Source organism: Saccopteryx leptura, chromosome 5, assembly GCF_036850995.1.
Source record: "Saccopteryx leptura isolate mSacLep1 chromosome 5, mSacLep1_pri_phased_curated, whole genome shotgun sequence".
Taxonomy (NCBI): Eukaryota; Metazoa; Chordata; class Mammalia; order Chiroptera; family Emballonuridae; genus Saccopteryx; species Saccopteryx leptura.
The window spans coordinates 27,869,121-27,884,279 of record NC_089507.1 but is presented as its reverse complement, the minus strand read 5'-3'; the positions used below and the strand labels follow the sequence as shown (position 1 = coordinate 27,884,279).

At 39.6% G+C, this 15,159-nt stretch overlaps 1 protein-coding gene across 5 annotated transcripts in view; it reads left to right on the top strand.

Moving 5' to 3' along the window:
- The window catches only part of TLR1 (toll like receptor 1), a 51,964-nt gene that overhangs the window by 5,704 nt on the left and 31,101 nt on the right, over positions 1–15,159 (top strand). Inside the window, exons 1-5 of one of the 5 annotated variants that reach the window (XM_066384561.1) lie at positions 3,768–3,818; positions 5,735–5,832; positions 8,063–8,235; positions 10,216–10,318; positions 10,575–13,189. In XM_066384561.1, coding sequence (XP_066240658.1) covers positions 10,640–13,030 — 2,391 coding nt within the window. In that variant the 5' untranslated portion in view covers positions 3,768–3,818; positions 5,735–5,832; positions 8,063–8,235; positions 10,216–10,318; positions 10,575–10,639 and the 3' untranslated portion in view covers positions 13,031–13,189. Of the gene's footprint in view, positions 1–3,767; positions 3,819–5,734; positions 5,833–8,062; positions 8,236–10,215; positions 10,319–10,574; positions 13,190–15,159 lie in introns of those variants that run through there. The other 4 variants (XM_066384562.1, XM_066384560.1, XM_066384563.1 and 1 more) reach the window with 4 other exon arrangements.

Genomic DNA, 15,159 nt, shown 5'->3' with positions numbered 1-15,159 from the left:
TTTAAATAGAAATATTAGACACAGCCAGGCTGGACTTACTAAAAAACAGCAGAAAGAGAACAGTAATTATCATCCCATTTTAGCACTTACAGAAGACTAGGTTCAAAAGGATGATTAGGGAGTCATTCAGTTGAGGTTCTGGACCTGTGGGGAGATTGCTTTGGATTTCCTTCAAAGACAAATAAGAAGGGCTCTGAACATAATAGAAGAGTAGTCTGGCACCTGGTCTCAGCCTGCAGCCTTGCAGGATAACAGGAACGCACAATCCAGTACAGCCGACCAGGTGTGCTGGAGAGATCTTAGAAGATCTTGGGGAGTGTCCCTTGGAGTTTTGGTGGTGTGGTGGGCAGTGAACACAGAGATTGGGAAATAACGCTTTACAAATATAAGTGTGTGATAAATATTGAATGAATGAACAAGTACTTCCCATCAGGAGAATTCAGAAGGCAAGAGGTTGGTTTGGGCAGTCCAAAATGGCAGGATAAGAAGAGAAAGGAAGAAGCTATTGTCATCTGCTCTTCCATTATTTGGCATGGCAAATCCATGTCAACCATGGAAATGGTAACTGGGATGAAGTTGGCATGATGGGACCTCAGCTATCTGGGCAGCCGGCTGTACAAAGGAACTCTAGTGGTAAGAAGCCTTGGGTCTAGAGGAAGGGATGCACGAGGTGGGGGGAGAGGGTTGCTGCTACAGGTCAACCAGAGAATGTGCCACTTGCATTAAGAAACTGTGTAGTGGGGGGTCTGCCTGAGGCTTCTGAATAACCCACAGGTGCATCCTGTGCATCAACATTTGGATTCTGTGTAATAAGAGACAGAGGCATGAGGGCTTGTCTGCCTTATCCAACAGTTAACTTCAGGGAGAGTTGCTCCTCTCTGTCTAATATACTCTTCCCTTGTGGTAGCCTGGGGACACCCAGAATATAGAGAAGGCAGGGAAGATGGAGGGAGAATAAAGAGACCACATCCTTCCCCATTTCCTGGCAAGGAAGGCCTGAGCTAGGGCCAAGCAGAACTTTGAATTAGGTGTGAGGTTGGTGTCAAATCGGACTGGCCTGGACTTTTAAGGCCTGAAATAGAGGTGCAGTTGTGAAAATGAGACTTCTCACTAAAAGCGATGGGGTGTGCCCATAATTCAGAATACATCGTGACAGAGGGAGAGTCAACAAAATCTGGTTATAAGGCAGAGGTTAAGGAGAAAAGGGAAGCCCTTTTCTCATGGACTTAACTCATTCAACGAACTAGTTTCACAATTAATAATTGTAAAGAAATAACCCTTAAGAAATGTCCTGAGAGTAGTCTGCGCATCAGCCCACCCTTGCTCTTCCAGAGAGTACAGACTGGCTGTCACAGGCTGTCTCCCAAATGGGCCGTTTTCCTCAGCCTCTGTGGGGCTCTTTCCTGAACTAAAAAACAAAACCAAAAAACCTCGAAAAACAAAACCCAAAAAGCAAACCGCAACAAACTAGGGCACACATACTAAATGATCACATGTTTTAAATGGTTTCAATATGTTTCCCACAAAGTATTGTAGACATTGAAAATACAGCATTTTGACATTTTTATACTAGAATTAAATAAAACCTACATTTTTGTTGCATATGAAGACATTCACTCATTTCAAACATATGAAAGCTCTATTATAAGAGGTTTTTTCATTTTTTTGTTTGTTTGTTTAGACAAAGATTTTCTATCTCCAGGAATCCTCTGTTGAACTCTGTCAGATACCAGTTTGAGAAAGAAGGTGCTTACTTCAAGGTTACTGAGGAGTCTCACAGAACCCAAAGTCTGAACTCCAAGGATGTATGGAAGTGAGACAGTCAACAGCTCAAACTTTCTCTGTCTAATCTCTCTACCCAGACCAATTAGCTGTGGTGAGGGTGCCAATGAGGATCAAGGAATTCCTCGCCTCAAGACCACTATCCAGAAGGATGGTGTATTGGCCTACTTGGGCTGCCATAAACAGCAGGAATTTACTTCCCACAGTTCTGAAGCCTGGAAATCCCAGATTCAAGTGTCAGCAGGTTTGGTGCCTGCTGAGGCCTCTCTCATTGGCATGTAGATGGCTGCCCTCCCACTGGGTCATCAGATGGCCTTCTCTCTGTGCGCACACATTGGTGTAGCTCTTTCTCTTCTGATAAGACCATCATTCCTATTGGAATAGGGCTCCACCCTGATGACCTGATTTAACCTTAATTACCTCTTTCAAGTCCCTATCTCCAGCTGTAGTCATATTCTAACGTTCTGGGGGTTAGGGCTTCAACCTATAAATTCTGGAGAGGATGCAATTCAATCTATAACAAATGACTATGCAGATAAATTGAAAAACATTGGGACAGAGATTTTTAGTTGTCCCAATATCCATTCTCCCTTTATTTACTACTAGAATATGTGAGCTTTAATCAGGGCAACCCAGCTAGAGATTACATTTCCCAGCCTTCCTTACAGCTTGATGTGGACATGTGACTAAATTCAGGGCAATGAGATGTAGCTAGAAGGTAAATGCCATTCTGGGTCATGTCTTTAAGAAAGATAGGTCATGTCTTTCCACTGAAAAAAAGGTAAGAATTGGAGGAACCATCTAATACCTGGAGATTAAAGCCACAGGTTGATGACACGCCCTCAATTCTGCTGTTTTGTTTGGCTCAAGTCAGCCTTTTACCAAGTCCTGGACAAAGTCTTCAAACAAAGGCAATTCAAATGTATTGATACATCTGTTATGTGAGAGAAAAGTAAACCTCCACCTTGTTTAAACAACTATACTTTTGGACCTATCGATATAGCATCTTCATCTGCACCCTCATGAATACAGACATTTACAACATACAAGCAGTGTGTGGGTGGTAGAGTGAGGGGGAAAGAACATTACGAGTCACAAAAAAACCCCAAGTCCCAAGATTCTTAGTTTAAGGAAGTTGGCCTTGTTCACTGTTCTAGAAAAGCTGATTACAGCAAAGAATTGTATCCAGTTTGTGAATGGACATCAAGCAATATTAAGATGAGGACAAATTCAGAGGAATTCAGCTAGCATTTCTTAGCTTTATTTGCCCATTTTTATTTTGTTATTTTGTTGTTATTTTAAAAGACAAAAATGGAGCTATCAGACTGGATTCCTTGAGTGTGCTGACAATAACCCAAAGCAAGCGTTTTAGACTTTATCTGAGAAAGATGGTTAGATATGATGTTTTTTACATGGAAATTTTTTTTAAAATCACATTTTAAAGAAAGTTTTAACATATCAATGGAAAAAACTGAGCACCAGATTTTCTCTGAAAACCAGTTTGTCAAAAGAGACACAATCAACACCTAATTTTATAGTAACGTACAAATGGTCTTTCCTCTTTAGAATGAGTTTGAGCAAAACTTTGAGTTTGACCGCTACCTCTTTCCATTCTCTGTCACTTGTAATAGTGGACTGATCAAAAAAGCAAGAGGAAAAGCAAAGCACCTGAAATACACCCTGACCAGCACTTCTACCCCCACCAGCATGGCTGCAAAGATAAGCATTTTTGGATTCAGCCAATAATGATCTGTGGATTATTAACAACACCTCCTTTATTTCAATAGTGAGCTGACTGTAGTGAAATACAGAGCCACAAAGATATGAGTTTATTTTAATACTGGTCTGTCAAGCCACAGTCCATATTCTACAGATGAATAGGAGAAATTAGGTTTACACTTTCTAAGTAATGTAATTGCAGCGGGATTCAGTAGATGGCACCAAAGAGCCCCGCCCCCAACATGAAATAAATATTTGAGGAAGTAGTTGAATTCTCTTCTACAGACTGCCAGTGAGACTTACGGATAGATTGTTTGGTAAGCAATATCTTTTTAACAATTATTCTATAAAAGAAAATAATGGTATGAACCATTGGACACAAAAATCTCAGTCTCTATGATTAGGTCTTGAGTGTTTTTCTAAGGGGATCATTTCTGATATGTACTTACTGTGGTTTGAGCTAGCATTTGTTTATCGTTTCTTTGTAGTCAGAGAAAAGGTTTTCTTGTGTATGTGTGTTTGTGTGTGTGTGTGTGTGTGTGTGTGTGTTTGTTTTGTTTTTTTCTTTGAATGGCACTCACCTCAAGCATTATTTGTTTGCAAGAGATCTATTTGAGTTGGGAGATGAGTATTTGAGTCACACACATATTCTCACGATTATTTTATGGAGCTGCTAGTTGTTGACTTCAGGTGCCACTGCTCTACATCCCGACCCTTTCCATCCATCTCTTTGCAATAGGAACCCTGAGGAAAATAGGACGTAGGTGAATTACTCCTGGGGGCAATGCTGCCTATGTCTCCTCTGTGTTCATGGGCAGGTTTATTTTAGTTCCTTCCCTGGGCTGTTTCCATAAGCTATTCTTTTCTGCTTTCTCAGACCACTGAAACCGTTCTGTGGTGTTCCTGATCGGGTGGAATTCTAAGTTTCAAATATGTTTCCCAGGCTTCACCCAATTCGATCAAAAGAGTTGAAAGGGAGTGCATTTTTTTTTTAAAGAAAAGTTCACAAAGCCACATAGGAAACGAAGCAGAAAAGATCTTGAACTAATTCCAATCCTTTCAATCTGTGGTTAATAGCTATTGGCCTGATGCAGAGAAGACTCACTTAGTATTTGCAGACTGATCTCAATGGGCTAGATAGACTGTGTGGTATCATTAATTAAAAACAATCAAAGTCCCGATTTGATGCCTCCGAAATCTTCAAACAAAGGCAATTCAAATGTATGGATGCATCATATCATATACTTGGAAGCTAAACTTAACATAATTATGGAAATTGACATAGAGATACTTTTATACTTTCAAATTAAAACTTCCTTTTACTAATCAACTTAGCAAGTGACCATTCTATTTGGTGGTAAATAGTTCTGAGATTCTAACATATATGAGATTTAGTGCTGGTTATTAGGACTTGGATGAAAAATATTGATTTTCACTGATTTAGCAAGTTTGGTATATATAATTTAAAGATTCTGTAAGTACCTAAAACTCAGTTTCTCATATGTACAATACTTTGACTCCTTAATTACAGAATTAAAGATGGTTTGATCAACTGAGTACTTCAAGTTAATGACTATCAATGGAAGGGCAAAATGGAAGTTGGGCAAATAGAAAATAGCTGGGTCAACTAATTTTACTAGATATAAAGCTGAAGCCATGTTTGGAGATAGACAGCTCCAAATGCTTGGAGATAGACAGCTTTATCGGTTTAAATCTTTGTGGTGATTGCTGTTGTTAAAGAAATGAGGGCAACTTTGGTCTTGTGGTGGAGGGTTCACTGTGCACCGTCATGTTCATGCAGGGGGTCCTGTCTCTGGCCCTGGTCTCTCTGGCCACTCTCTCAATACCATTCCTGACCATACTGATCAATAACCGCCTTGAACTGTGGAGTTGGCCAGAAGGTAGAGAGATCCTCAGAGTTGGACTCAGGTTTAGGAATAAGTAAAAAAAACCATTTGGTCCTTAAGCCCAAACCACTTATACTTTGACTTAATTTTACCACATAGTTCTGTTTTTGAGATATTAGGCATTGGCCCAAGCAATAATTGAGAATTATTTTGATTCTCATATAAGTACTTCTTTTTGTGTGAGTAGACCTTTCAGGAAGCTGGGGGGAGGGGGGAAGAAGAATTGGGAAATTTCTAGGACATTCAGCCAAATACAATTGATGTCACGGAAATGCCACATTTACTGTTAACATGCATTTAATGTGTGTACCCTGTTCCTTGCACAGAGTCTTCATGAGTGATGATGGAGGGGGTGGTACCGGGCCATCGCCTATATTAGGAGAAATCAGGATGACAAGGGATTATTTGGCATCTCTACAAAAGGGTAAGTTCAAGCAATGTTTCAAAAAAGCAGGTACATTTGCATGTCTAACTTGGGAAGCTTTTGGAAGGCAGGGTTGTTTCTGGGACTAGAATTCTAGTCATCCTTTGGTATGCTTCAGGGATTGTTCCAGGACCCCCCTCATATGCCAAAATCCTGGGATGCTCAAGTCTCTGATATAAAATGGCATAGTATTTGCATATAAGCTAAGCACATTCTCCCATATACTTTAAATCAACTTTAGATTACTTTTAATAACTAATACCATGTAAATGCTATGTAAATAGTTGTTATATTGTTGAGGAAATAATGACCAGAAAAAAAGGATCTGTACATGTTCAATAGAGATGCAACCATCTTAGGCCTAACAACATAGTATACATGTCAGCAATACTATAACATTTTTTTAGAGTGCTTTTGATCTGGGGTTGCTTGAATTTGTGGATGCGGCATCTGGTGATATGAAAGGCCAGCTGTATTTAGGTCCTTTTGTGCCCACTGAGAGATGTGAGGGGATATGTGAAGAGGAATTTGACTCTTTGCTGATGATACTTATAGTTTGCTTGTCTAATGCAGTTTATAAGATTTTGAATAAGATCTTTGCAAGATCTGTGTAACCATATAGCACCAGCTCAAAATGTCTCTGGGGGTGAGGGGTATGTCACTCTCTAGGGTTTATCCCAACAAACTCCCTCTGGTCTCATGTGCCATTGGCATGGTGGTAACAAAAGAAAACAGTATCTGAACTATAATGAGTTGATAACTAGTACAATAAGCATAACCTAGAACAGGGGTTGGGAACCTTTTTGGCTGAGAGAGCCATAAACGCCATATATTTTAAAATGTAATTCCTTGAGAACCATACTATATGTTTAACACTAAATACAAGTAAATGTGTGCATTTTATGTAAGACCAACACTTTTAAAGTACAATAAGTCTCTGAATTCTTTTTAATAATGTTGTTATGCTGTTGCTAACCAATGATGAATAAAGTACTTTTTACCATTAATGTGACTTCTGGTGCTGCATGGTTTTGCTGATGGCTTTATAGTCTGATTGATACGTGGTGAGGTTAAGCATCATGCAGGCTTTGAGACTTCCATCCACTAAATGTGATCGTAGGTTGGTCTTAACGTTCCTTAGATGTGAGAAAGACTGCTCACATGCATACGTAGAGCCAAACACGGTCAGTACAGCAATACTCACACGCTGCAGTGTGTGGTATGTGACAGAAGCGCATTCCAAGTTTTGACGATCAGCTGGTCCACGGGTTGAAGTTTTTTCATTTCTCCCCACTTGTGTTTGCTCGCCAACTCTGCTTGCTGTTGTGCAAGTCTTTCCAAATCTTCATTCAGTGACTTGAACTTATTCATCCACATGTCTGAGGCCTTCAGGTCAGCAACTTGTAGCTCAAAATCTCTGATGGAGACACTGGGGATGTAACTCAGGTCGGCGCCGTCCACTGCACACTCATGCGGATGGGTGATGAACTTAAAAAGACGAGTGAGCTCACGAAATTCTCCAAAGAGTGCTTTGAATGACTTCAGATTAGATGTGCAGCCCGCTAGCTGCTGGTGATCAAGATGTTGAGCAGGGTCACTTGCTGTGCATGCATCTTTAAACTCTCCCAGTTTTTCAAAGGGTAGTAAATAACCTGTTTCAATGTCTTCGATGAAGATTTCCAGCTTGTTTTCAAATGCAAACACTGCTTGTTGAAGGGATAAGACTGTATTTCCAACACCTTGCATTTTCACATTGAGCTGGTTCAGATGTTCAATCATGTCCATGAGATAGTAGAACTTCAGGAGCCACTCAGTGTTAGCTAACTCAGGATGCTCGACAATTTTCATTTCAAGAAAAGTCCAGATTTTGATCAGACAAGAGGATAATTATTCCCAACTTCATCAAGCAGTGTTTTAAACTGGCGATCATTTAAAGCTCGGGCAACAATAAAGTTGACCATCCGAATGACCAGCGACATCACCTCAAAAGCAAGCTGCTCGCCACACATCTGAGCACAAAGCGCCCCCTGATGTTGGATGCAGTGAAAACTTAGGATGGGTCTCTTTTCATGTTCACAAAGAAGTGCTACAAATCCTCTGTTTTTCCCCACTATGCACGGAGCACCATCAGTACACACCGAAATAAGTTTATTCCTTGGTAGATTTTTTTCTTTAGCGAACTCAGTGAAAGACTTGAATAAATCCTCCCCTCTTGTTGTCTCTTTGATAGGCAAAACAGCAAGACTTTCCTCACGTAGTGTGTCACTGACAGCATACCTTGCAATCACGCTGAACTAGGATAAATGGCTTATGTCTGTTGACTCATCCAAAGCGAGAGAGAAGAATGGTGCTGCATTTATGTCCTTCACTTGTGTTGCCTCAATTTGATTTGCCATCATGGTGGTACGATTGTGAACAGTTCTTGCCGACAGAGGCATGTCTTTTATTCATTTGATTATCTTGTCTTTATCCGAAAAGTAGTCAAAAAGTTCATTGGCAACATCAAGCATGAATGTTTTGGCATACTCCTCATCTGTGAATGGCTTTCCGTTTCTCACAATTGCTAAAGCACCAGCAAGGCTAGCCAAATTCTAGTCACCTTGTTGGGTCCAAACACAGAGTTGCTGCTGACTAGTTTGCACTCTGCACAGTAGCTCTTGACATGCTTTCTTCCTGCTGTCCCCTGCTGGATATTTCAATGCAAATATAGTATGGTGTGTGTTGAAGTGCCGCTTTATATTAGACCGTTTCATCGATGCAATTTTATCATTGCATATTAGATACACTGCAGAACCTGCTCTCTCCACAAAGGCGAATTCCTCTGTCCATTCCTGATGAAAAGTACGATACCCCTCATCTTTTTTTTCTTTTAGCCATCTCTTCATCAAAAAAGTTTCTGCAATTAGCTAGCTGACTGCTTGATTAAAAGGAGGGAGCTTTACTTCCTGACCTCACAATGACCCATGTACGTTATGCATTATCCAATAAAAATTTGGTGTTGTCCTGGAGGACAGCTGTGATTGGCTCCAGCCACCCACAACCATGAACATGAGCGGTAGGAAATGAATGGATTGTAATACATGAGAATGTTTTATATTTTTAATGTTATTATTATTTTTTATTAAAGATTTGTCTGCAAGCCAGATGCAGTCATCAAAAGAGCCACATCTGGCTTGCGAGCCATAGGTTCCCAACCCCTGACCTAGAACAAAAACACTTCATAAGGAATAAATACAAATCGAATGAATAAATTTAAAAAGTTTTCTGAATAAGAGAGAGGGGGAAACTGTTCCCATTCTCAAAACCTTTCACTGCTCACTGTTCCCTCATCACTGTCAGGATATAACCCCAACTCCTGGCAATAATCTAGTGTGTGACCTTTGCCCTGCCTCCTCTCATCCTCACTCATTTCATGCTAACATTGACCTCCTCACTGTGCCTCAGACAAGTCAGCCTCACTTCCATCTCAGGACCTTTCCACTTGCCTTTTCCTTCACCAGAAATGCTTTTTCCCCAGCTCTTCATTCTGGTTTCTACCGCAATGCAATCTTTTCAGAAAGGCCCTCCTTGACTATCCATCTTAAAACAACCACCACCAACCACTGTTACGTACCTGCCGTTATTCTTGATTAATTTACCCTGTTTTATCTTTTTGTATAGAACTTAGCACTACATGAAAGTACACTTAGTCACTTATTTGTTTATTTCATGTCTCCCTACGAGATAATAAATGCTCCGTGTTAATTAGAATCTTAATTGTTCACTGCTTTATCTCCAGTTCCTAAAAGATGGCCAATAGGTTGTCAATAAATACTTACTGAATAAATAAATGGATTTTGAGAAACCCTTTACTGTGATCTAAATACCCTTTGAATGAGACCAAAGTTAGGCAAAAAAACATGTGTAGATAATAAAAGGTAATGTGAAAAGGGCCCAAATTCAACCACACAGGAAGGAAACACTTAAGAAGCCACCAGAAAGTATATGTCAAAGGTAGAAAGTACACCAGCTGTGTCTACCTCGCTTGAGTTCTAAGTGATGTTGGGAGGGTTGGGGTCAGAAGACTTTGTGAATACGTAAAACCATCTGTATTAGTTTCCTGTAGCTGATATAATAAATTACTATAAACTTAGTAGCTTAAAACAATAAAAATGTATTTTCTCATGGTTCTGGAGACCAGAAGCCCAAAATCAAGGTGTCAGCAAGGCTGTATCTCTCTGGCTCTCTAGGGCCTTTTCCAGCTTCTGGTGGCTGTCATCATTCTTTACATTGTAGCTGGGTCACTCCAACTTCTGCCTCTGTCTTCATATGACCTTCTCTTCTGTGTCTCTGTTGTCTGTTCTTTTGTCCCTGTCAAATACCTCTCTGCCTCTTTCTTATAAGGACATCCGTCATTGGATTTAAGGACCACCTGGATAATCCCGGATGATATCCTCATCTCAAGATCCTTAATTATCTCTTCGAAGACCATTTTTTTCCAAATAAGGTAACATTCCTAGTTTCTGGAGATTATGTTAGGTTAAGTGGTAGACATATCTATTGTGGGGGGCACCATTCAAGCATTCAAGCCAATGCACCATAGAGGTAGTATAGTTATGTATAAATATGTGTATATGTCCCTGGTTTTAGGTTGTGTGACTCCAAAGAATGTAGCCTTCATTTTATGACTCTCTAATAAAAATGTTTAATGTTAGCCAGGCCTAATTTAATGCAATCATTTAATGTGGATTTTCCCCCCCTAGGTTGTATCTGTATCAAGATGCTCTGAAGAATAGCAACTATCCTTAGGAATGTCTGGTGTTACAAAATGACCAGAACTAATTCTACCATCTTCCATTTTGCCATCATCTCCATGTTAATATTTGAGATCAAAATGCAATTATCCGATGAAAGTGAATGTTTAGTTGACAGATCAAAGAGTGGTCTCATCCACGTTCCTAAAGACCTATCCCCGAAAACAACAATCTTAAATATATCACACAACAATATATCCGAGCTTTGGACTTCTGACATCCAATCATTATCAAAGCTGAGGATTTTGATTATTTCTCATAACGAAATCCAATATCTTAACATCAGTGTTTTCAAATTTAATCAGGAATTGGAATACTTGGATTTGTCCCACAACAAGTTGGAGAAGATTTTTTGCCACCCTTCTGTGAACCTCAAGCACTTAGACCTCTCTTTTAATGCATTTGGTGCCCTGCCCATGTGCAAAGAGTTTGGCAACATGTCTCAACTAGAATTTCTGGGTTTGAGTGCCACACAGTTCCAAAAATCTAGTGTGTTGCCAATTGCTCATTTGCATATCAATAAGATTTTACTGGTCTTAGGAGACCTGTATGGGGAAGAAGAAGACCCTGGGAGCCTTCCAGACCTTAACACAGAGAGTCTGCACATTGTTTTTCCCGCAGGAAAGGAGTTCCACTTTCCTTTGGATGTGTCAGCCAGCACTGCAGTAAATTTGGAACTGTCCAATATCAAATGTGAGCTGGGTGATAATGGATGTTCTTATTTCCTGAATGTTCTGTCAACACTTCAAAAGAATTCAAGGTTATCCAATCTTACTTTATACAACGTTGAAGCAACATGGTACTCTCTCATGATGATATTCCAGTGGGTTTGGCATACGGGCATAGAATATTTCTCAATTGCAAATGTGAGGCTGCAAGGTGACTTTAAAGTCAGAGATTTTGATTATTCCAACACTTCACTGAAGGCCTTGTCTATATACCATGTTGTCAGCGAAGTGTTCAGTTTGTCACAAGGTTATATCTATAAGATCTTTTCAAATATGAACATCCAGAATTTTACGGTGTTTGGTACACCCATGGTCCACATGGTCTGTCCATCTCAAATGAGCCCATTTCTGCATTTGGATTTTTCCAATAATCTCTTAACAGACACAGTTTTTAACAATTGTAAAACATTGGTGAGGTTGGAGACATTTAGTTTACAAATGAATAAATTAAAAAAGCTTGCAAGTATAGCTCATATGACCGAGCAGATGAAGTCTCTACAACAATTAGATATAAGCCAGAATGCTCTAAGATATGATGAAAATGAAGGATATTGCCCTTGGACTATAAGTTTATTAAGTTTAAATATGTCTTCAAATATACTTACTGACTCTGTATTCAGTTGTTTACCTCCCAGGGTCAAGGTTCTTGATCTTCACAGTAACAGAATAACCAGCATCCCTGAAAATGTCACCAGCCTGGAAACTTTGCAAGAACTCAATGTTGCTTTCAATTTCTTAGCCCAACTTCCCGGATGTGGTGCCTTTAGCGGGCTTTCTGTACTGATCATTGACTATAATTCAATTTCCAACCCATCGGCTCATTTCTTCCAGAGCTGCCAGAATATTAGGTCCATAAATGCAGGGAACAACCCATTCCAATGTACATGTGAGCTAAGAGAATTTGTCCAAAATATAGGCCAAGTATCAAGTGCAGTGCTAGAGGCTTGGCCTGACTCTTATAAGTGTGACTATCCAGAAAGCTATAAGGGAACCCTATTAAAGAACTTTCATATGTCTCCATTATCCTGTAACATAGTTCTGCTGATTGTCACCATTGGGGTCACTGGGCTGGTATTGGCTGTTACTATGACTGTCCTCTGTATCTATTTTGATCTGCCCTGGTATCTCAGGATGGTGTGTCAATGGACCCAGACCCGGCACAGGGCTAGGAACACAGTTTTAGATGAACTCCAAAACACTTTCCATTTCCATGCTTTTATTTCATACAGTGAACACGATTCTGCCTGGGTGAAGAATGAGTTACTACCAAACATAGAAAAAGAAGATATGCGGATTTGTCTCCATGAGCGAAACTTTGTTCCTGGCAAGAGCATTGTGGAAAATATCATAAACTGCATTGAGAAAAGTTACAAGTCTATCTTTGTTTTGTCTCCCAACTTTGTTCAGAGCGAGTGGTGCCATTATGAACTCTACTTTGCCCACCACAACCTCTTTCATGAAGGATCTAACAACTTAATTCTGATCTTGCTGGAACCCATTCCAAAGTATTCCATTCCCAGCAGCTATCACCAACTCAAAACTCTCATGGCACAGCGAACTTATTTGGAATGGCCAAAGGAAAAGAGTAAACATGGACTTTTTTGGGCTAACCTAAGAGCATCCATTTACATTAAGTTGATAGAGCAAGCAAAAGAAACAGAACATATATGCATCTAAATATATTCCTCTTTTCACTGTTGTGGCTTTTGGAAGTTCAACAATGAGTTTATTTTACATCAACTAAAATCTAAACATGATTTTGAATTTATAAAATAGATTTAAAAATGTGTACTTTCAGGCTCAAGTTTATCAGTTATCTTTGGTAATAAAAATGAATAAAATGATATAATTTTGATATAAGAATTTCTAACATGAGGGATTCAATTGTTTCTTTGCTAAGACTGAATTCATTGAATTTATCATGTAATTAAGAGAAGTACCTGTTTAAAAGAAATCAGAGAGAGAAGCACCTGTTCAAATAATTTTGATGATGTATCTTCCCGTGTGCCAGGGTTAATGTTAGAAAACTCCATGCCTATTAGGTATCTGGGTTTGTATAGCAGATTTTGTATAGCTGTTGGTGTGTTTTTCATTCCCACCCAGCATTCACCTTTACCTGTTGAAGGCTGCTTATTGCTAATGATGGTGGCTCTTTGCCTGAAGGGCTTTCTTTCTGGCCATGAGGATCCACGAGACCCTCAAAGCCAAAGCAGGCAATTCAGAAGTGCTGGAGGCTGTCTTTGGAAACCAATGTCAGAAAGAGAATTGGCAGACAAATACACGAACGTTATCACCCATTTTGGAGGATGAATCTGGGAGTGTACTCCATTCCCTAGTACCACAGAATTCTGATTCTCCATTGTAGAAAACAACTTGAGAAAGCATTCTTTATTGGGTTCCTTTTTATCCCTATCTCACATCCTCATTCCTTTAAGGGTGTTTCCTGTGATTAGCTGGAATAAATGACTTGTAATTAAATACTTGTCTCAGGGTCTGCCTCTGGCAGAACCCAAACCAAAAAGTATGCTACATCTCAGGCCAAATGGAAATTCTGAGCCTGCTTTTCTGTGGCTGGAGATCTTGCTGAGATTCTAGTTGTCTGAACTGGCATTCTTGAGAGCCTTTGCTCTCTTGGTCAGAGAAGGAATGTAGTTGATGTATACTGTTTTTCTATAGATAGCATCTCTGTCTTTGGGGAACTATTAAAATAGGGCATGGGCAGACTGGGGCAATGCAAGAAAGGGGCTCTATTAGATATTGTCCAGCTTTTTTTAAAATTGGGTAGTTTTCACACTCTTCAAATGTTCTGTCTTCCCTTTTACTGTGGCAGCCAGCTCTGAGAAGGTACAGCCTGACAGCACCTTGTCAGCGCTGCCCTCTGTATCTTTTGCTTTATGCCCTGTGGCTTCACTAATACCACTGCACAGGATGTTCGTAGAAGCTTGTTCAACCATTCTCGTGTATGTGCAAACCTAGAAGTGCCATAGATATCCCTTGAGGAGATCCTTGACCACTTAGACAGTCCTCTCTTATCATTTTTGGATTAAAAAAAAAAAAGAGGCCCCGCTCAGTGATGGATTTTAGCTAGAACTATTGTGGTGATCATTTCACAATATATACATATATCAAATTATTATGTTGTACACTTGAAACTAATATAATGTTATATGTCAGTTATATCTCAATCTTTAAAGAGTCCACAACAATAAAGGGGGAAAAAATGAGGCATAGTCTACACTATTCCTCAGAGTCTTCGACAGAACTGAGCCTTACTTTCCCGTAGGAGCCTCCAGATCAGTGACTCACCCTTGGGTTAGCTTTGTCTTCTTCCTCGTTTTATTTTTCTTAGTTTCCTTACTCTAAAGCCCTGAGACTACATCTTCAAACAATAACCTTCACACAAAGCTCTTGTCTTAGCCTCCACTTCCCGGTTGAGAAATCCAAATAACGCATACCTATACTATTTGCTTTTTGCCCTATGGAACTTAGAGCCAATCAGAGGATATTGTATATATCCAGATAACTAAAATAAAAAAAAATCAATGAAATAAAAATATACAACTGAAGTTTAGATTGACTGAAGAAAATCTTAGCAATAATTGGTTTCCCTTTGGGCCTTGAAGGAAGACTTTCACTTTGGATTTTTTCAATGTATGATGAAGAATAGAAAGGCCATTCTAAATACAGAAATAAAGAGAATAAAAAACAGGAACACCCAAGCCTATTTTGGGGCTGGCATCCCAATGTGACTGAACCATGAAGTTTATGAACAATGACAGTGAGATATAAGCATAGAAAGTTAGATT